Source organism: Phoca vitulina, unplaced genomic scaffold, assembly GCF_004348235.1.
Source record: "Phoca vitulina isolate PV1807 unplaced genomic scaffold, GSC_HSeal_1.0 scaffold71, whole genome shotgun sequence".
NCBI lineage: Eukaryota > Metazoa > Chordata > Mammalia > Carnivora > Phocidae > Phoca > Phoca vitulina.
Window position 1 is genome coordinate 12,474,499 of NW_022589774.1, and position 22,843 is coordinate 12,497,341.

At 36.2% G+C, this 22,843-nt stretch overlaps 1 protein-coding gene across 1 annotated transcript in view; it reads left to right on the forward strand.

Moving 5' to 3' along the window:
• Positions 1–22,843, forward strand: part of HMCN1 (hemicentin 1) — a 487,946-nt gene that overhangs the window by 270,966 nt on the left and 194,137 nt on the right. Inside the window, exons 20-30 of the mRNA XM_032393157.1 lie at positions 2,707–2,819; positions 4,552–4,711; positions 5,299–5,467; positions 8,218–8,345; positions 9,869–10,141; positions 10,722–10,817; positions 13,327–13,521; positions 14,575–14,705; positions 14,871–15,018; positions 16,982–17,108; positions 19,936–20,090. Coding sequence (XP_032249048.1) covers positions 2,707–2,819; positions 4,552–4,711; positions 5,299–5,467; positions 8,218–8,345; positions 9,869–10,141; positions 10,722–10,817; positions 13,327–13,521; positions 14,575–14,705; positions 14,871–15,018; positions 16,982–17,108; positions 19,936–20,090 — 1,695 coding nt within the window. The remainder of the gene's footprint in view (positions 1–2,706; positions 2,820–4,551; positions 4,712–5,298; positions 5,468–8,217; positions 8,346–9,868; positions 10,142–10,721; positions 10,818–13,326; positions 13,522–14,574; positions 14,706–14,870; positions 15,019–16,981; positions 17,109–19,935; positions 20,091–22,843) is intronic.

The following is a 22,843-nucleotide window of genomic DNA, read 5'->3' on the forward strand; positions in this document are numbered from 1 at the left end:
GTTTTAAGTGTGGTTTTAAAAAATTGTTCTGTGTACAGAGATGAAAGTAACACAGAACATTTGTTTTTAGTAAATTCATCCTTTTTTTAGGACATGAGTTGGAGAATCCAGTAATTTCCACATTTTGCTTGGTCTATTGAAATTGTCAGTGGATGCAGACCATCTTCTTTTTTTTTAATGTCTATGTCTCATTGTAAATAGCCTCTTCTGCCTCTCTCAATCTTATACCAGGCCCCCCAATACCGCATGAGATATTCTTGAAGAAATACTATTTTAAAGATATATTAAAGTAACAGTAAATTATTGTCTAAAAGAATAAATGCATAATGCCAGATTGAATACAATTGTGTTTATTTTTAGAAAAAATCAGTCCATCAATTTCCTGGAGGGTGCTTATGGACTGGCTTGAGAATCTAGTATAGAAATATAATCATGTCACCTCTAAAGAATATTGTGTTGAGAAAGTTTCTGAGGCTAATTTTTACTTGAGTGAAAGGGTGATGTGATTAGCTGGGGTGTTAGCCAGATCAAAGGAGCAAGGAGATGAACCGGTGATGTGGTTTATCATGATGCACTAAATGTTGAATATTAAAAGCTAAAAAGACATCGTTTCATCCATCTTAGTCCAAAATGAGTAACTGATTTAGTTACTAAGGTTAAAAAAATCAACCCAGACGTTTGACAGGAACTAAACCGAGCAACCATTCAGCCGACAGATGAGTTTTTGAGTTGGATATGATATGATGTGGTATCACAGGTTTTCTGTACCTCCGTACGCATGTTAATTAGCACTGCCATTCCTTCATGAGTCTGCCTCGCCACTTTTTTTTTTTTTTTTAAGATTTTATTTATTTGAGAGAGAGAAACACAGCGAGAGAGGGAATACAAGCAGGGGGAGTGGGAGAGGGAGAAGCAGGCCTCCTGCGGAGCAGGGAGCCCGATGCGGGGCTCGATCCCAGGACCCTGAGATCATGACCTGAGCCGAAGGCAGACGCTTAAGGACTGAGCCACCCAGGCGCCCCTCTGCCTCGCCACTTTTAAGGATACTCATTAAAAGCTGTCAGTGAACCCTCAGTTTGTTTTTCAGAGTCCACAGTCTAGAGGGGAAGGGGGTGGGAGGATGGATTAGCCTGGTGATGGGTATTAAAGAGGGCACGTTCTGCATGGAGCACTGGGTGTTATATGCAAACAATGAATCATGGAACACTACATCAAAAACTAATGTGTAATATATGGTGATTAACATAACATAATAAAAAAATGGAAGAAAAAAAAGCTCTCAATGACCAGTTTTTAAAAGGATGAATTAATGCATGTAAATAAAAATGTAAATTAAAATGGCAAACCACTCACTTGTCATCTTGATATATGTAGGTGGATAATCTGGAAAGAAACAGCTTTTCCACAGACAGATGTCATCAGATTTGAAAATGCCTAAACTTGCCACTTTCCCGAATAGCTGTCAAACTCAATATGCATTTAAGAAAATGGCTTATTGAATGTAGCCACAAAATTACAGTAGAGTTGAGAGTTGACTCTTCCATGACGATTCTGGAAATTAAATATGTTGCTTTAGAGAGTAGCCTGACATAGAGTATCTGGGATTTTTGGCCAATTTTTTTTTTTTTTTTAAGAAAAACTTATCTAAAGAATAAACCTAGCCTTAGGAAAATACCAGGGTGTAGCAAAGCTAAGCTTTCCAGGGAAGCTTATGAATGGAAGTCTCTGGTATCTCTTGTTCTGGCAAACTTCTCCTCCCGGGTAGCTGTGATAATTCTAGAGAAATTTGTCTCCAAAGCAAGAGACTCAGTGAGTGCATGAGCCCTAGGAAGCCGTTGCAGTCATCTTTCCAGGGGAGGGAAAAGAAACGCCTGGTATATATCAGGCTTGTATTGTGTTCCTTGCACTATGTTAAGAACTTTCATGTATGGGAACTTTGTTAATCAAATTTATTATTTTGAGAACACTGAGTATTGATAATTTTTCATATGCTAGTTGCCTATGATTCATTGAGATATGCACAGAATGGAATCATTAACAGTCTTCCTTTTCCTTTTGCTTCTGCTCATATAATGTTAATTCTTCAGTTGCTTTCTAAAGTCAAAAGGTATGTTATTCTTCTTAGTGAAAACTACTGACTTAGATTCTGGTATTTTAGTCTTTTAAATGTAAACGCCTAAGGCCTTGCAAGTTTTATTGTTGAATTTCTTTTAAGAAAACATATCCTTCTTTCTAGGTTAAATTTAGTAGCTTGTTAAGTAGTTCTTGTGAATAGGCAGATATTAAATGTGTAGTGTTTAAACAGTCCATTTCTGTGACAGTGGGCTTACGTCAGCTCACTGCAGCTTAATGGGTAATGGACAATGATGAAAGGTCTGGTTAAATGTGTAACTGTCAGGATGTAATTCTACCTCGAGTTTCCAGGAAAACATGGATTTTCTTCAGTCTTATTTTTGTTAGGAAAGTTAACTTGCTATGCATAATGTACTACTTGACTTAAAGTTTTTATTAAATTCTTCAGATTATAGTTACTGTATTTACTTTATTACAGTTACTTACACGTTACCCTACATTTCTATAAGAAAGTATTGTCTTAGCTAGTTTTTACAAATACATAGTCTATCCTAAAAACGTGCAACTTTAAAACATACGAGGCTAAATGGAACAACAGATGCTCAGATTCTGCATATTGCGTCCTTTTTTTAGTTCTGCCAACCATTCAGCATGGGCAGCAGGTACTCAGCACAATTGAAGGCATTCCAGTAACTCTACCATGCAAAGCAAGTGGAATTCCCACGCCATCTATCATCTGGTCCAAGGTAAATGACCTACCTAGTGGTGTTTGTTAATGTTACGTGTTATCACAACAATGTTTGAGTATTTTTCATCCTACGTGGGACTTGTGACTGTACCGTAGAATTTTATAAAAAGGAAAACCCATGCAAGTCATACCACGTGGAAGGGACCTTAAAATGTCCTTAGTGCAGTCACCTACCTGATGCTGGAGTAACATTAGCAACACAACAGTGAACACAACATAGCACCTTCTGCACACCAGGAGCTTGTCTAAACACTTTGCATGTTTGTAGCAGATCCTTTTTTACCCTTGCCACATCCCGGCAGCCCTTGTGATTTCAGCGCAGCTCTGGTGGACAGCTCCATGCACTCTGCCAGAGTCACTCCCACTTCATGCGTGTGCCTCTCTGGTTTTTGGACTCAGGGCTTTGTCTCCAAAGTCCCATAAGGCCACTCAGCCTGTTCTTGGGTAGCCAGGAAGTGTAGGGGCAGTAACGCCTGTGGGGGGCAGGTGTCCTATGTAAATGACCTGCTTCTCATCCATCAGAAGAATATGTCTTTCTGAGTTGCTTCTACATAGTTTCTCAAAGGATCCCCAGCAAATGGAAGCTTATCAGCCCAGCCACAGAGGAAACAAGAGCACTGAAATCCTTTTTAACTTTCCTTCCTTCTGTGCCTCACTCTCTCACCCACCTGCTTGAGCCTCTGGGGATCACTTTCCCCACTAAACTTCTTGCCCCCAAATCTTTGTCTCAGACCCTGTTCTCTTAGGAAGCCAAAATAAGACATACACCCAACTCATTTATTCCCCTCTGTGTCCCTATCGTGAAGTTGTCCGGCTTTTACTTGTATTCTTGCAGTGAGGAAAAACCCATTTCCTAAGGAAGTCCTTTTCATCTTTGAACAGTCATGAAGACAGCATGTATTTTCTGTAAATTAATTTAAATCTGGCAGCTGTAAGTAATATGAAATGATGGCATAATAACAAAATATGGCATTTGTATAATTAGTACTACAACCCAAGTATGTATGGTAAATACATGTATGTATGTATGGTAACTACCATCTAATTTTATATATCTAAAAAGCTCTGAAATATAAAGTTGGTGCTGACATCTGTAAATTAAATAAAAAGGTTAAGATTTCTGCATTCTGGACACAAAAATCCAGTGCTGTAGCTGATCCCCAAACTGTACAGCATCTAGTACTGTATAGAAGTTTAATGCATTTTAGGAAAATGTAAAAATGAAAGGCCAGAGTGGCCTCTGTGCTGTGATTAAGCACAGAGGTTAAGAATTTGGGGTCCAGAGCCTGACTGCCAGGGTTCAAGTCCCAGCTCTACCACAGACTGACTGTTATTCCACATCATCCCCAAGCTTTAATATTTTCATCTATAAAATGGTGATTATGGTAGTTCCTACTCATATAATTGTTTTGAATGCGAAAATAGTTCATTCATGTGAAGCACTCAAAACAACAGTGCGTGGCTAATACAAGCACTGTCCCATTCATCACTATTACCATTATTCCCTCCATTTTAAGTAGCTCTGGAACAAAGGGGACATGGTTCAGTATGAAGAAATACCGCCTTTGCTTTATTTGCTTAATTTTTCGTGTAAATAACTTACTTCAGATTAGCATTTTTTTAATCTAGTATTTTCCCCCCATGGAGATCTTTTTCTTCCTCTCTTCCTTTTCCAGACATGAAGTCACTCCTTTATTATCTTAAAAAACACTCTTTGTTGTGTTTTGCAGAAAGGGGAGCTGATTTCCACCAGCAGTGCTAAGTTTTCCGCAGGGGCTGACGGAAGTTTGTATGTGGTGTCACCTGGGGGTGAAGAGAGCGGGGAGTATGTCTGCACCGCCACCAATGCGGCTGGCTACGCCAAAAGGAAAGTGCAGCTGACCGTCTACGGTGAGAGCCCCCGGAGGAATGTTGTTCTTTGACACTGTCTGCCGGTGCCAAAACTCACATTTCTCTCCCAAATCATATTACCAGGGGCTGTTCTCCTAATGTGAACTGCATTTTTGCTGCCAACCAACATCTCCTCTACTGAGATTCTTATTTAAAGGGAGAGTAATTGTATAGCCATTAGGAAAAATTTTATGGTGTTTTTCTGAGAAGTATGCTTATTGCACCCAACCAGCTTCAGAAACACCAGTTAGTTAAAACCCCTAGCAAAGCCAAACCTCAGCTATGTCTTGGTGAGCACTCTGCCTTGAGGGGTTCTTTGTACAAATGGCAGACTCTGAAAGGGCATTTCAGCTGACCTCTTCATTATGTTCTGAAAGGAAGAACTAAAAAGGGAAACTTTCTGGTCATTTTCCTTTCAGCTCTCGCTATAAATGTATTAATGGAAAGTTTTAGATATGCCCTGAAACTTTGGAATAGACAGCAGCATCTTTTTGTACATTTTTAAAGAATATTAATAGTCCACATTTGAATGTAAGTTAAATGTTTTCAATGTACTATTTCCCTTCCAAAACATGTGTTTATTTTAGTAAGGCCCAGAGTGTTTGGAGATCAACGAGGACTGTCCCAGGATAAGCCTGTTGAGATCTCCGTTCTTGCAGGGGAAGAGGTGACACTCCCATGTGAAGTAAAGAGCTTACCCCCACCCATCATTACCTGGGCCAAAGAGACCCAGCTCATCTCTCCATTCTCTCCAAGGTAGGGGATCTGGGATGAACCGCGACATGCAAAAACAGAATCTCTTAGGGCAGGTGGGTGTACCTATTCAGGTTTTCAGACGTTTCAAAAAATAACTTTTAAATTTGGGATAATTCACACATATATCTGAGCCTACAGAAAATATATGTATACTTTCTAAATCACTCTTTAATATCAGAAATGCCAGCACCCAACTTTGACATAAATTCCTACAGGTGCATATACAAGGTAGTTATTGAAATGGAGCATATTTGTGTGTATAGGACACATAGAATCTCATTAATCCCACAGGAGCAGTAAAACACAGTAAGTACTCTAATGTCTAAGACTTGACTTTCGTTAGATGGTTTTGTAAAAATTTTCTTCATTAAACCCTTAGACTTTTAAAGGCCCACTGAGACAATACATTTGATAGGCTAAGTGACACGGAAAGCAGAATGCCAGAGCCTTTAAGGTACCACCTTTGTTGCCATGCAGGTACAAGGTTAAATTTACCTCCACCACTTAAAGTTTGCCTGAAACTTTTGGCAATTTTTTTCAGTGGCCCTCTGAACCTTAGATTTCTTATTTATAAAATGGACTTAGTATTTGCGTGAAAGGATTATATAAGATAACATATATTCCACACCCCCGTCTTTAGTTCTCAAGGAATAGTAGCAATTACTATTTTAACTCAACATCATGCCAGAAGTTACTGGTGGAATAAGAATTATAGTCTCCAGCTTTGTCTGTTAAACTTACTGATGTATAGTTATGAAGCTGCCCCTGGTGGGGATAAGAAAGACAGTTAAGAACTGCTTTACATAAGCTTACTATTTCTTTGACAAATATTTGCTTTGGATATTTTTGAATGAAAGAAATACCATATTACAGATACAGTTGAAGTTTCCTTGTTTTCCTCCCCATTCTCTTTTCTCCCTTCCCAGGGGCAAATACTGCCACAGAATTCATGTGCTTTCTCTGCATCCATTCTAAAAATGTAGAAGATCTTGTTTTCTGTGTTTTTACTTTTGCTTTTTCTGTCTGCTTTCAATTTGCTGTGTAACATATTAAATATTCTTCTTATTCTGCTTGTTTTTTTAAGTCCACATTTTTTCATTTATTCATTTTTAACTACCATATACATATTCTACATTTTGTGTGTACATTTCCCAGTGTATGGACATTCAGGGTTTTGTTTGTTTTTCTTTGGTTTGGTTTTGGATTTTTGGTTTTACAAACAAGGCTTTTTAGTGAATATCGTTATGTATGTCTCTCTATATACACATGCATGAATTTCTTTAGGAGTGGTACCTAGAGCTACAGTTTCTGGTCAGGATGAATTCCTACTTTCAGCTTTGTAGACAATGCAAATTGCTGTCCAAAGAGGCACTACTGGTTTACCTTTCTCCCATTAGAATATAGGTGTACCTACTTCCCCATTATCATCAATGCATGGTGTTGATGGACTTAAACATTTTTGTTGTTCAGATGGGTGTGAAATGGTATCTTGCAACTATCTGAGTTTTCATGTGACTGACTTCCAGGGAGCCCAGAATGCCTTTACTTGTTTGTTGGCATTCGTGTCATCTGTGACTTGCCTCTCTTTAAACCTGCTGCACAGATTTCTGGTGACTTGCTTGTCTTTTTCTAGTTGAATATAGAAATTGGGTCTGTATTCTTAATAACAGTCCTTTGTTGTATGTGTTGAAAATATCTTTTCTCAGACCACTGCAAGGCTTTTAATGTGTGATGTCTGATTATACAGAATTTTACATTTTTGTTGTAGCTCAGTGTATTAATCTGTTTTTAAAACTTGTACTTTATGAAGGATATTAACATGGCCACCAGTATTCTATTCTACTATTTTAAGCTTGTTTTTCACATTACGGACCTTAATCCATCTGAATTTTTATGTTGTGTCTAGTATGGGTAGTACTCTATTTTTAGTTATTTATTTATTTTTCCCATGTGGAGAACCTGTTGCGCAACATCCTTTTCGGAATAATCAGCCCTTTCCTTGCTCTTTGTAATATCACCTCTGTTATTGCGTATTATATGTTGGATTCTCCTATATGCTTATTTCTTTTGGGGGAAATTCTGTCCTTAACTATTTATTCATTTTTCTGTCTCAGGGCCAGTAGAACAACTTTCTTTTTCCTAGGCTTATAAGAAATCTCAGTATTAAACAGGTCTATCTGGCCCTCTCCCCCTTAAAGCTATTTCAATACAATTAACATAATAACATTTTTATATGTAGATCTGGCTCACTCAACTACATTATTGTCCTGTAGGAAGAATATATTCAATAAATTTTTGAGAATTACGTACATACCTTCTTTTGCCTTTATTTTAACACACTAAATTTTTTAACGAAGCATTGCAGAAAAAACAATACAGTATTCAAAATATGTTCAAAACTTACTAAAATATATATTTGCTTTGTGGAATCACAACTTAACAAAGCAGAGAGATGTATAATTTTTGGATAATTTCAGGTCATTAGGTTAGATCTAAAAGTAAAAGAAAACTGATTTTGTATTTGGTCAGAACATCATACAGAATATATACACAATTTAATACGAAATATATACACGTACACAATATAATTATGAAAATTCCTGACTTTTAAAGTGTATATAAGTAATATAGATGGGAGAATGGTTTCAAAAACTGCTTGCAGAGTAGTAATTTCACACTGAAGTGCAGCTGCATTGGAGATATTTAAATTCTCATGTTCTATGGTCTACTATGTGGTTTCTTTCTTTTAGACACACATTCCTCCCTTCTGGTTCAATGAAGATCATTGAGACCCGTGTTTCAGATAGTGGGATGTATCTTTGCGTTGCCACAAATATAGCTGGGAACGTGACTCAGTCTGTTAAATTAAATGTCCATGGTGAGTTTTGAAATGAAAGCATATGATATCTGTGTACTGGCCACAGGAAAATCCGTCATACCAGTTTCTTTGATAGTTAATCTCTACATTGTATAGAGTAATTAGAGAAAAATTTTCTAAAATTGGAGACTTGTGATTTTTCTTTCATTTGCTCTGGAAAGTTTATTTGCCACCTATAGACAACTTTTCCCCTTTTCCTCAAATGAACAGTATTAAAATTTTGGCTCTCCATTTTACTAAATGTCCACAGTCACTTATGACAACTGTTGATACAATGTAAAAAAAGAAAATATGTTTAGACTGATGGCTTTTTGTGGAAGTGAATGTGAGTTCTCAAAGAAGAATTTACTAGTATTTGAATGGTCATTTTCAATATTCAGAGAATTCAGCAACTGAAAACATCCTGCTTCCTGGAACTCTTTAACTTTTTAAAAACTTTCTAGTTAATCTGTTTTATTCCCTCAATTTTACCATATTCTGTCCAAATATTTATTTATTCAGCACATGCTTAGTGAGTACATACTCTGTCAGGCATTGTGTAGGTGCCAGATACTCAAATTTCAGGAAAAGATCTTCTCAAATAACATTGACCTGATTTCACTCTCAGATCAATCACTATATAATAGTGTCCTATTAACCATGGGATTTGAGATCCAGTGAGAGTTCCATCATTTCCTAGCTCTAGGGTATCGTGGATTACCTAATATTACCTAATCTCTCTTACCTTTAGTTTTCTCTTTCATAAAATGATAAGAACAGTCCTCTCAAAATTATAAGGTTGTTACAACCTTTAGAATGTATTGGTTAAATATTAAGTTTTAAAAAATGGACAGAGGGATGGGGCTTTTTAGCAATGTAAGGTACATAAATTCTAATGATATCCTTATGAGTCAAATTGATTCTCTAGTGTATAATGCATGTATGTGGAAATGAATAATACTTACCAATGTTTTGATAAATTATCTCATTTAAATTTCTAAAGGAAGGTAGATAAAGAGAAGTAATAGAGGCTTGATTTTGATTTTCTTCTCTGAAATTAGCAAAGGTTTTTATGAGAAACTTTTCTTACTGTCTGGCTAAACCTTCTACAAAGAGAACAAAAACTAGGAGTACCTGAAGAGAAATGCTTTTTCTTTTACTCCCTTATATTATAGAAATCATTGCCTTTTAAGAGGGTTTTAAACTTTAAAATTATTTATAAATTAAAGGAAACCTAACATTTTTAAACACTTGCCTTTTCCTCAAGTTTGGCATGAGGGATTTTATATTTACTATTGCCCATAATCCTTGCAGTGTACTGATATTGAAGAGGTTATTTTTGCCTGGATTATCAAGGAAACAGGCCTCAGGAAATTTACCGACTTGCCCTAGATCACACAGCTAGTAAGTGGCCTGAGCCTGGGTCCAAATCCTGAGATTGTTCCACTTTCTCATGCTGCCTCTTGGTAAGGAGTTCGCATTAAAAGTGAGAAGAGAAAGGAATTTTTTTAAATTGGATTATTAATACTCAAAATTGTGTCTAGTTCCTCCAAAGATACAGCGTGGCCCTAAACTTATGAAAGTCCAAGTTGGTCAAAGAGTGGACATGCCGTGCAACGCTCAAGGGACGCCTCTTCCTGTAATCACGTGGTTTAAGGGCAGAAGTGCCTTGCTGGTTGACGGAGTGCAGCATGTGAGCAGTTTAGATGGAACGTTGAGCATCGACCAAGCCATGCTCTCTGATGCCGGCCTATATACATGTGTCGCTACTAACATAGCAGGCAGTGATGAGACGGAAATAACACTACAAGTCCAAGGTGATTTTTGGCACAGAAAAATACGTGTATGGTGGGGGTATATCATACAACCTGCTCGCATAAGCTGTTCTGCTGTGAGTCGGCAGAAAGCAAGCAAATAAGTACTATGAGAAGTACTATGAGAAGTCATGAGAAGTACTATGTAGAAAATTAAAATCGGGTGATGCTCCCTGCAGTTGTCTACTTCAAAGATTTTATTTACTTGAGAGAGAGAGAGAGAGGAGAGAGAGAGAAAGAGAATCCCAAACAGACTCTGAGCTGAGCACAGAGCCCAAGGCAGGGCTTGATCTCATGACCCTGAGATCATGACTTGAGCCCAAATCAAGAGTCGGTCACTTAACTGACTGGGCCACCCAGGCGCCCTGTAACTTGTCTTTTCTAGCGAAATATTTGACCAGATATTTTTAGCAGTTTGATAAATGTACTGCAGTAAAGTGTCTGGCAGCTATAAATATGTGTCATATTTAGGAGAAGAATCAGGAAAGATAGCAGTTCACCAGTGTAGCTGGTTGATGATGCTTCAGGAGAGTTTGATATTGCTTAAGGAAAGCCTGTGATAATGCATATATTTTTCTAATAGAACCACCTACACTGGAAGACCTAGAACCTCCATATAACACTCCATTCCAAGAAAGAGTGGCCAATGAACGCATTGCATTTCCATGTCCTGCAAAAGGTGTGTAGTCCTTGGACATATAGGAATCAGCATAATGTTATATTATTTCAGAATTCTCTGTTGAACCCAAAACATCTTTTTGAAAAGATCTGCTTGTTAGTCCTTGTTATAACATTTGGGCATTAATCCCTCTTTTAAATAACAGCTCTTTGAATAGGTGTTTTTCCCTCATAGGTATTTTATTTACTTCAATGCAAAAGCCTTCTGTTCTTCCAAGCTTGCCTTATCTACTATGTTTCCCATGTAGTTCAGGCTCCTTCCTGTCACTTCTTAGTTCATTCGGTTTTGATAGGATTTCTCTTTAAAATGTGACAACTATTCAGAATTTTCTGCATTTATCTCACTCAGAACTATGATTTAGGACTAACCTGTTTGTTCTGGATACTGCTCTTCTAGAAACCCTTTTTCTTAGATTTACCCTCTACTGGTAATCCTAAAGCCAGGTTCTAACTTGGCACTCCGGGGCTTATCCAAACCCCTTTTACCTCCCTGAATTTCTGGGCTTTCTATCCCCCCATGTTTCTGGGCAGGAAACTGTTACTGTTTTCCCTCAGGGGGATGTGAAAGAGGCGTTGTCACTATCAGCCTTACTCTGGATGCCAGTAGGTGGTTCAGAACGTCCTTTCTTTCATGTTTGCTTTCATCCACAGTGACTCAAACAGGTTTACAGCAGTTCTGGCAAATTCCAGACAGTATTCCTTCTGTCACCTCCATGCAGCTGGTACCATCAGTGCTCCCACAAAGGCCTCTTAGCGATTGTTCCTGGAGGCAGCAGCAGATGAAGGGCCTCATGGCTGTTCCTGCTTCTGTAGCAAGATTTTGCATCTCTCCATGGTGGCTCTCACCAATGGGTTTTTTTCTACCAGCATTACAAGAGAACTTAAACAAGCTTTTCACATATCAAGATAATTATCAGTAACTATCCCCACAGCAGTGAGGGGGGAGGCAAGGCCTGGAGAGGAGACCCTTCGAGGGTTTAAGTTCAGGTATTTGCAGTGAGTATTCGATGCCTCTGGATCGCTACCAGTAGCCCTGTTGCTCTTTGCTCTCTATTGGATCCCAGACTCCAATGCTGGCTTGGACTTCCCTTTTCCCAGCTGTTTTGACTTGCCTTTTCCACTCTGAAAAACCACCTCTTGGGTTCCCCATTTTCACCTGGGATATAATTCTTAGGTTCATTTAAAGTAGCTACATGCCTTTTCATTGTCTTGTGCAGCAAATTTCATCTTGTACGTGATGGTTCCACCATTTATAAGTTAAAGATAATGCAACTTCTTTTGCTCGTTTGTTTAATTTTTCATTTACTCACTCAACAAGCATTCATTGAGAAGTCTGATTGAAATGCATAAAGGAATGAGTGGGATGTGAAGAAATGAGGCAATGATTATACCCCTTTTTTCTTTGACAACATAGAAAACTGCAGTCATCCGTTCACCTTCTCTTTCTCATCAGTCAGCTTTTTACTGTTAGCACAATGAAATAGGCCAATCTTTTTGTTTTATTTTTTTTCTCGTAAATACAACTTTCATAGTCACTTTCATAAGTCCTTAACTCAACCTGAGTTTAGCCTTAGCGACATGTTTTATATATTCTGCCATTCTTTTGTAATTTTCTCGGATTATATGCCAGTACTTTAATATTTTTTATCATGCTTTAATATAAGATTATTAACAATGTCAGGCAACCACATTAATTTAATATCCTTTCTTTTTATTTTTATAGATATTAATTAAATTTTGAAAGTACTTAGACTAGTGCCTGACACATTGTTTGCTAAATAAATACATTCTTAATATAGAATTAATGTTTGTCTATTTCCAGTATGTGCTTTTGGCTCTATTACATACTTCAAGATGGTTTTATCACTTCCACTCATGAGCACATCATTTCCAGTTATTCATAAATAAATCTAGGAAATCAGTCTTGCTCTCTGCTTTCCCAATTTTCTTTTCAGTATAAAAAGTCAAGAATTGTTCCTATTGTCCTTCGTTTAACAGCATGAGATCACCAGATGTGTTAGTAGTAAAAGTTCCTCATCTCTACTATATAAAGCATCACTTCTGCACTTATGACTCTACTTGGTTGGGCAATCTTTATGTTGTATTTCTGTGGTAGCCTCTTGCTTTTCGTTCTTCATTTATTTTTACCCCCCACACTCTCTTCATTTGATCAATATAGTTTTTTCCCCCACTAATTACCATGAACTCACACAAGAAAATGCTTTGGTTTGCTTACTGTCTTCTGAAAGTCTTGATAAAGACAACTTGCTCAAACTCTACAGTAGAGACAGGTCTCTTGAGACTGATCAGAAATTAGAGGCATTAAATACCATAATCTCTTTGAAATTTCATGCCAGGAGAAATATCTTGAAAGTACCTGGATTAATTAATTAATTTGTACCTTAGGGTACAAATTATAGTCATAACAAAATTTTGTTTCTTCTTAATGTATTTAATAATGATTCCTAATTTTATTATAAAATACCACAAAACTCTGATTTCTTGTTTAGGGACCCCCAAACCAACCATCAGATGGATATGGAATGGTAGGGAGCTGACAGGCAGAGAGCCTGGTATTTCTATTTTGGAAGATGGCACATTGTTGGTTATTGCTTCTGTTACACCCTCTGACAATGGGGAGTACATCTGTGTGGCAATCAATGAAGCTGGAACCACAGAAAAAAAATATAACCTCAAAGTCCATGGTAAACATAGATAAAATACCAAAATCATATACTTGAATATGTGACATTTTCTAATTCTCATATATGTAAGTTATTCTTTCAATGTAGGCTTATTTAATATTAATGTGAATAGAATGTTATCAAAAGGAAATTGATAATCTGATTGCATTGGTTAATTGATTGATTTAAAATTTCATGTAATTTTTTATTGTGACTTTATTTAAAATTCAGTAGTAGAATAGTCAAAAAGTTTCATGAGCTAAGCTAAGCTATCTACTTATCCTCCCTAACAGCAAAGAAATTTATTAACTTCGTGTGTGTGTGTGTGTGTGTGTGTGTACGTGTATTTTCCCAGAGATATTTTATATGTAACAAGGAAATATGAATATATATTTTATCCTCTTTTTGTGTATAAAAAGGTACATATATATAGAAGAACATTGTATCCATTACTCTACACCTTGTCTATTTTACTAAAATATCTATCTTGGGGATTATTCATTATTCCTAACTCTTATTTATACCTATATAGCATCCCACTGTATGGCTATGCCTTGATTTCTTTAACCTTCATCTATTAATGATGAACATTTAGGTGTTACCAGTTATTTGTTATTATAAGTAACACTTTAATGAAATATTTGTACATTGGTCATTTTGCATCAGTCACTGGTTATGTTCATTTTAAAATTTCATGGATATTGGCTTCCGTAGACACTGGGAAATATGCCCGTCCATCAGCAAAGTCGTGAGTCCCTCTCGTGACTTCATTAAGACCCTAGCAGTTTACATTTTGAGTGGTATGCGGAATAACTAGTTTCTCCCTTAAATTTATCCTAAGTTTTATCCTCACTTCAAAACTCTGAACTGATAATTAAAGTAAAACTTTAATAAGAGTTATTTATAAATATATTGGTCAAGATTTTTCATATTATGTTAAGGCATGTGCTTAAATATGACCAGCCTTTCTAGCTATCAGATATCTTAGAATTTTCTTTCTAAAGGCCTGTGTAAAGAAACGTCATAAGTAACATTTTTTACAAAATTATCTAGCCATGACTCCTCTTTTTGCAGTTCCTCCAGTAATTAAAGATAAAGAACAAATAACAAACGTATCTGTGTTGGTCAATCAGCTGACCAATCTCTTTTGTGAAGTTGAAGGTACTCCTTCTCCCATCATTATGTGGTACAAAGATGACATCCAGGTAAATGAAGACATCAGAATATGCATAATTCCTTGCCTCTGCCTCTGAAATAAATCATTCAAATGTGACTTTCTTATTAATAATGATACAAAACTTCTGCGTCAATTCCTAATTGTGCATTTGTATTGGGATTGGAAATAACACTGACCATTTTGGCCTTTGAAGGTGACTGAAAGCAGCACTATTCAGATTGTGAACAATGGGAAGATATTAAAGCTCTTCAAAGTCACTCCAGAGGATGCAGGAAGATATTCCTGCAAAGCAGTTAATATTGCAGGCACTTCTCAGAAGTATTTTAACATCGATGTGTTAGGTAAGGGAAACAGTCTTTTAAAAACACTACAATTATCAGATGCATTTCTTATAATAGAATGGAGCTGACAGTTATGAAAGAGCAAAGAGATTAAAAAATTGAAAAGAGAAATATCATTTGTTTCACTCTTTCATTATTTTTGTCTTTAATATTGGTTAACGGGAATCATATGATATAGAATATTTTAAGTTTTTTATTATTTATCATAGAAATGTCTGTGAATATTTGGTACTATCTTATGCATAAAATAATAAATAACTACTCTTGTTGATTTCTCCTATTAGGTGGGCAGGAAATTCTCTGGGAAGTAACTATACAGGATGATGCAGAGTAAAACTCATTAATGCTCTTGACACATGAAGCTGCTAGGTTGTAACTTGAACTGGAGAAAAGTAGCAAATGCACCTTTCCCTGCATTCTAATTAACTCATAACTAAATCACCTCTGCCCTGATCCTAGTTAAGAGGGGAAAATTCTGAGTGTGGGTAAAGGAATTGAAATATAAGACATTTAGAAAATTTTAATGGTACTCATAAATTTAAAGTTTTATAATTTTAGTTTATGAAATTATATTTGCCAATTAAAGTTTACTTTGTGATAAAATGACTTCCTCCCTTTTCAATATTTTGTTCATCCATATGGGCATATGTTTCTAAGTCTGGGAATGATGCTGCATTCAAATAACCATTTTTAAGCTGCTTCAGCATAAAAATAATCCCTCTCATTAGTCTTCTCAGAGCCTGAAATACTTTGCATTTCCTCTACCAAAATTATTCTTATAATATTTAAGTACAGGCTATAAAAAACAAACTAAGTAATCTTTTTCTATCATTAGTCACATTGGCATTATTTCTCTTGGCATTCATTTACTTTGAATTCTGTGTGCTGATGACTCCCAAATTTTTATTTCCAGCTCAGACTTCTTCTCTGAGCTCTAAGAATATATATCTCATCTTTTCCACAGTGTCTTAACTTGATGTCTTAGGAGCATATCAAACAGAAAGGTCTCAATGAACATCTGTTCATCTGGGGTCATCTTCAGTGATCTCCATCACAGTGCCAAACATGTCCATCCACCCACTTGCTTCTGCTAGAACCTAGCACTCATTCTTTCCACCTACCTCTCCCCAACTCCTTAAATATATCTACATCCTGTCAAGTCTACTTCCTAATCCAATGTTGAACTATCTACTTCCTTTCATTTCTAACTGTGAAAGTATCATCATTTATAAACCGAATTAATGTAGTAACCTCTGAACTGCTCCCCTTCATCCACTCTTTGCCACTCAAATCCATTCTTCATCCCCCAGCCAATGTGGTCTTAAAACACAAATCTGATCACACCCCTCCTCTACTGAGGGAGCTACTTTGGTGGTTGGTCATTGCCCTGAAGATGAAGACCAAACATCTTAACATGATATGAAGGGAGAGGATTTTAAAGTCAGGGAAGCGTACAGGAATTCTTCAATATTTTGGTAATTCTGAGAATGAAAACTAGCATAGTCATTTTCATAGGTCTCCTATCCAATCGTAGCATAGAGGCCCTTTAAAAGAAATAAGGGTAATATACTTCAAACAGCACTATGTTGTAATATGTAGAATTTGAACATTATAAAATTAATAGTGATGTCATTTGTTATCTAAAATGTATAACAGTAATAAATTGCATTATATGAGCTTCACTGCTCACTTATATTCTCAACTCCTTTTGCACTCCTCAAAATGCGTTAGTTTTTGCAGGTAATTGTCCTGCTAGTGAATCTTTCATGAATGTGTTCATATATTTAAATTTAGCATTTGGGTGGGTCCACAGATGCAATATGAAAAGGTATTATTGTGTGGTATTTTATTTGTAATATTAAAATCTTATTGAAATACTGTAGAAGTCAATAATAATCTGCTCTTCCTACCCCCCACTTTTTTGTGAAGTCATAGATATTCATGATAAAATGTTTTGTTCAAGTCCCACCCACCATAATAGGTGCCAGCTCCCCAAATGAAGTCTCTGTTGTCTTCAACCATGACATCACCCTCGAATGCCAAGTCAAAGGCACCCCTTTCCCCGTTATTCACTGGTTCAAAGATGGCAAGTGAGTACCCTTTCTCTATTTGTTGCAAGGGTCCAATTGATAGGAAATAGATGTGTAAATGCTTATGGATTTTCTTCCTTTCAATTATTTTAAACACAGATATTATTAAATGAACATGAAGGAAAAACAATATTATTCAAAAACTGGTCTCAAAGTCTTGTAATACGTTTTATTCTTGTGAATTATAAGAACTTTATAAATGCCAGGAATTTATTTTAGAAACATAGAGGCACTCAAATTTACTGTACACTAAATACTCTGCCCAAAGGCTTAGAATAAAAAATGAAAAATGCAAGCTTCAAAGGCAGAGATAATTTTGCCTTTACATGGAACTATTTGACTTATGAAAAAAGAAAATTTTTATGACAAGATGAATACTTAAGCTAGTGTTATAAATGTAAAAAAGGAACAGTCACAGAAGAGCAATAGATATTTCCCAGACTTCATGTTCAAGGGCTACTGAGGTTTGCCCACACTGATATGGCTGCAGTGATTCGTATTGTTCTTGAGAGCTTATTTTTCACAGCATGGTCACAGTTCGAGTATTATTATCGTTTTTGAGAGCAGGTGTCTAAGACTTAAGAGTAAAGATTTGCATTGTATAGAATAAAGTATGCAACTACGTATAAGTAAAGTATGCAAACTTTTTTTATAAATCAATAAAAAAGACAACAGAAAAATGAATGGAGGATATAAACAGGCAATTTAAAAATTTGTAGTTAAGCAATAAATGTATTAAAAGGTGCTCTAGAGAGTATTATGCTAATGAAATAAGTCAGTCAGAGAAAGACAAATACTATATGATTTCACTCATATGTAGAACTTAGGAAACAAAACTGATGAACATAGAGGGGGAAGAAGAGAGAGGCTAACAATAAAGCTGACTCTTAACTATAGAGAACAAACAAGGTTGCTGGAGGGGAGGTGGGCAGGGAGATGGGTTAAATGGATGATGGGTATTAAGGGGGGCACTTGTTGTGATGAGGACTGGGTGTTGTATGTAAGTGATGAATCACTTAATCTTACATGTGACACAAATATTACACTGTATGTTAACTAACTGGGATTTAAATAAAACTTGGAAGAAAAAAGAAAAAGAGGCTCACTCTCAATAATTTGGAGAATATAAACAAAAATCAGGTCAGATTGGCAAATAAATAAGTATATAAATAAATATATAAAGGTTTGAACAATGTCAAGTGTTGGCTAGAATGTGGGAAATCAGGATGTAATACTATGTTGCAGAGAATGTAAATTAGTACTCTGTAAGGCAATTTGTTGATATCTATTAAAATTTGAATGCCCTTATGCTGTAATGTAGCAAATAACTTTCAGGATTTAGGAGAGAGAAGTAAGAATTCATGCGGATCCACAGGAGGGCTTGTACCACAGTAGGTAATATTCCCAAAACACTGTGGTGTCAGAAAAGTGAAAACTGCCTAATACCCAACATTAGGAGATGGGTAGAAAACTTACAGCATAGTCATTTTGTGAAATACTGTGCAGCAATTAAAAAGAGTAAGATCAAGCTATAGGCACCAAAAATATCTCTACAGCTATTGCTAAGTGAAAAGAGAAGTAGAACAAAGCAATACCATTTACAAACTAGATTCTTTTGGGAAGACATTTAAGAGTGAAAATGTTTAGAAAAAAACATGTGGAAGAATACAAACCAAACTTAGAATGGTGAGATGTTTAGAGAGAAGACTCACATTAGGGGTAATAAATCGAGAGAACCTTTTCTTATTATAATACTTTTTTGTTTAAATTTTTATGTTACTTGCATAATTAACAATCAATACAAGTTTTAAAGTTACTTAAATTTGAGTAACATTATCAAGTATTCACTTCCTTTAAACAGTTAAGATGCAATAAATTAAGGTACTTTATTCTCTTAGCTTTTGAGAACTTCCTACAAAGTGTCATACCAAGAAATAGTGAAGGGTGCTTCTGTAGACGATTAAATGTGCTTCCATTTAATCGTGTAGTCTGACTCATGGCTTTTAATAGAGCAGTGCATCTAATTATTTATCATGGCTAAGTCACTGCAAATTTTTAAAAACTAGCTATGGGTCTTCCTGAAAGAAGATCAGTGGATTTTAAAGGTATGAACTGTAGGATATTGTAGACTTTAATAACCATGTTTCAAGTATCTCATAAAGCTGCTGCCAATTATGTAAAGTGAGTCAATAAATGACTCTACATAGTAGAAAAAGACTTCCTTGACAACTAGAGAGGAGCTGCTTTTGGCATAAATATCTTTGAGTATTTATGATTATATATGAAAGCATTCATATTTGTTACAATATCTGCTTTTTAGAAAAGTTGGCATGATCATTGCCTTTAGGAAGTAGTAACTATTCATTCTATTGTGAATACTTTTCCAGGTACATAATGATATTGGCTTAAAAATAATATTGCTTTGCCTCAAGCTCCTATACTCTTAGTTTTACTTTACTAACTGATGATAGAAATTTTAGCTATGCAAACAAAAAAAGAAGGAAAATAAGCAGGAGAAGGAAGACTGAAACAAATAATGACACTACCAGGTTTCTATTAATATTCAACAATTAAGTTTGACATGAGGGAATTTTCATCTCAAAGTAATAGTTATCTAACTTTCATTAGTAAAGTGCTTTAATAATTCCATTTTTCTGAATAGGAGTACTAATCACATCATTGCATTTCTTTTAGAGTCATACAGAAAAAAACAACTTTGATTCATATTTTTAAACTCCTATGATTAACGATTTTTGCTGCGCTCAATAAGAGAGGAAACATAGGAAAATAAAAATGGACCCACAGAATAAAATTTATTTTTTTCTAGGCCTTTATTTTTAGAGGATCCTAACATTGAACTTCTAGACAGGGGACAAGTTTTGCATTTAAAGGATGCACGAAGAAGTGACAAGGGGCGCTACCAGTGCGCTGTGTCCAATGCAGTTGGCAAACAAGCCAAGGACATAAAACTGACTATCTACAGTAAGTGTGATTTTCTTATGCTTTTTGTTATTATCAATCCTCACTATAAATTGAAAAGAAGGGGCGCCTGGGTGGCTCAGTCGCTTAAGCGTCTGATTCTTGATTTCAGCTCAGATCATGATCTCAGGTTCGTGAGATTGTATGTACGCATGTGCTCTCTCGCTCCCCCCCCCCAAAAAAACAAAACAAAACTTGAAAAGAAGGGTTTAATATTAACTGTTCTTTTATTCAATACTGAATAATTTGGAATGCTACTTATTTTATTTATTTATTTATTTTTAAAGATTTTATTTATTTATTTGCCCGAGAGAGACACAGCGAGAGAGGGAACGCAAGCAGGGGGAGTGGGAGAGGGAGAAGCAGGCTTCCCGTGGAGCAGGGAGCCGATGCGGAGCTCGATCCCAGGACCCTGGGATCATGACCTGAGCCAAAGGCAGACACTCAATGACTGAGCCACCCAGGCGCCCCTGGAATCCTACTTATTTTTGAAGCAAGAGCCTATCTTCTGTGTTTTAGACCAGGACATTGCATCCAGTTTTAATGCATTTTGTCATGAAGTAAGGATTTCTTTGAGAGTTGTAGTGATTTTCAGGTAATGTCACTCAAGAGGGCAGGTGTTTCCTATTTGATTAGTATATAATAAATCTAATGTCTGTCTCCTTAAAAGGGTTAAAAAAAACCCTCTAAAAAGAGTTGAAATGCATGAATTGAATGAAGTCAGTGGCATGCAGACGTTTCAGTTTTTCTCTTTTCATACCATCTTGGCCTTTATTCTGACCACATGGTGATATTTTAAATGCCTTATGTTTGTGCCACCCTTCTCTCCCAGCTAAGTCCCCACCAGAAGAGTTAGCCATCATTTCACTAAAAGTCTCAATATCCCCTGAGGAAGGTGAATTCCAAAGTCATTTTTTTTTAATACTCAGAGTCATAGGAAGGCACATGAACATTACGTTGCAGGCACAAAGAATTACCCAATAGAAAGGAACAGAACTCAATAGGCCAGTCATGCTTACTGTGGTTCTACTTACTGCACTAATTTCGGTCCCTCCACTGTGTATGATACTCAAGAAATTTTAGGTACTTCAGGAATATCACCTTTTGACAGGATCTTCCCAATCCAAGCTGTCACCCAGTCACTACTGCATTGTCTGAGTTTATTTTCTTCATAACACATATCACTGTCTGATAAGTTATTGCTCAATTATGGGTTTATTTACCTATTGCTATTTGTCTCCAAGGAAGCTAAACTTCACAAGAGCAGGGCCTTGTTTTGCTGGTTCCCTACTTTGATACACAGTAGCTCTCAAGAAATGTTTGCTAAATGAATGAATGGTCTAATGATACACTGTCCAGTACTGTAACCACTAGTCACAGGAGGCTGGGGAGCACTGGAAATGTGGCTAGTCCACACTGACACAAGCTGTAAGTATAAAATATAGACCAGATATCAAAGACTTAATATGAAAATATAATATATCTGATTAATAATTTTACATTGAATGAAACTGGAAATGATGGTAAATAAAATATATTATGAAAACTTATTTCCTCTGTTTATTTTCAAATTTTTTAACATGGCTACTCGAAAAATTTGTATTATATATATGGTTAGCATTGTGTTTCTATTGGACAGCACTGGTCTAGTCATTAATAAGAACTTGTGCTTCTGAGACAGGTAGATGAGTTGAGATCCAGCTTTTGCCACTCACTAGCTTTGTGACTTTGGACACATTTCCCAACCCTTTGATCTTCAGTCTCCTCATCTGTAAAAGGGGATAATAATAGCACCTACTTAATAGTGTTATTGTGATGGGCGCCTGGGTGGCTCACATGGTTAAGCGTCTGCCTTCGGCTCAGGTCATGATGCCAGGGTCCTGGGATCGAGCCCCGCATCGGGCTCCCTGCTCAGCGGGAAGCCTGCTTCTCCCTCTCCCTCTGCCTCTCCCCCTGCCCATGCGCTCTCTCTCTCTCTGTATCTCTCTGTCTCAAATGAATAAATAAAAAATCTTAAAAAAAATATAGTGTCATTGTGAGGATCAAAAGCTAGATACTCACTGGGTTACCTGGCTTAAAGTAAGAGTTTAATAAATGTTATTCGTTTTTCATTATTTACTTGGTGATTGCATTGTCTTACTAGCTTGATTTCTATATAACTTCACTGGATTTGAAATTTCCCTTTTTTAATGTTAGTGTCTTTATATAAAATTTGAATAGCTCTCTTGAATCAAAGAGATTTTATTTAATGCATGCTTTTAAATCATTTCTATCTATAAATAGAAGTCTTGGAAGAATTCAGTCATGAAAAGACATGTCCTCCAAAAAAGAGTAACATTACTGAAAGATTGGCAATCATGAATCCAAGTTAAACAAAAGTGTTATTGCTACCATTGGCCTCCTACCAGAATCAGACATTTAAATAATAGGTGCAAATTTTCCCCTAAGCTTTTGAGTAGTCTTCTCTACATTGTTGTATTGTTGCCAGGGTCTATGATGAATACATTTTGGTGGTTCAGTAAGACACCTATTTCCATAGAACTTGGGTTCTTTTATTTCAGATCCTCTTGTTCACTCTGTATGATGCCCTAAGGCACCCAGAAGAGAGGGATCTATAGTGATTAAATTTTCTAGGATTGTCTGAGATGAAAGGCATTACAACATTGTGAAGTTTTGAGTATTATAATTCAGGAAATAGTGCATTTCCTTTCTAGCAAGCTTGTCTGTGCTTCCAAGTGGGTAATCTTAAGCTTATT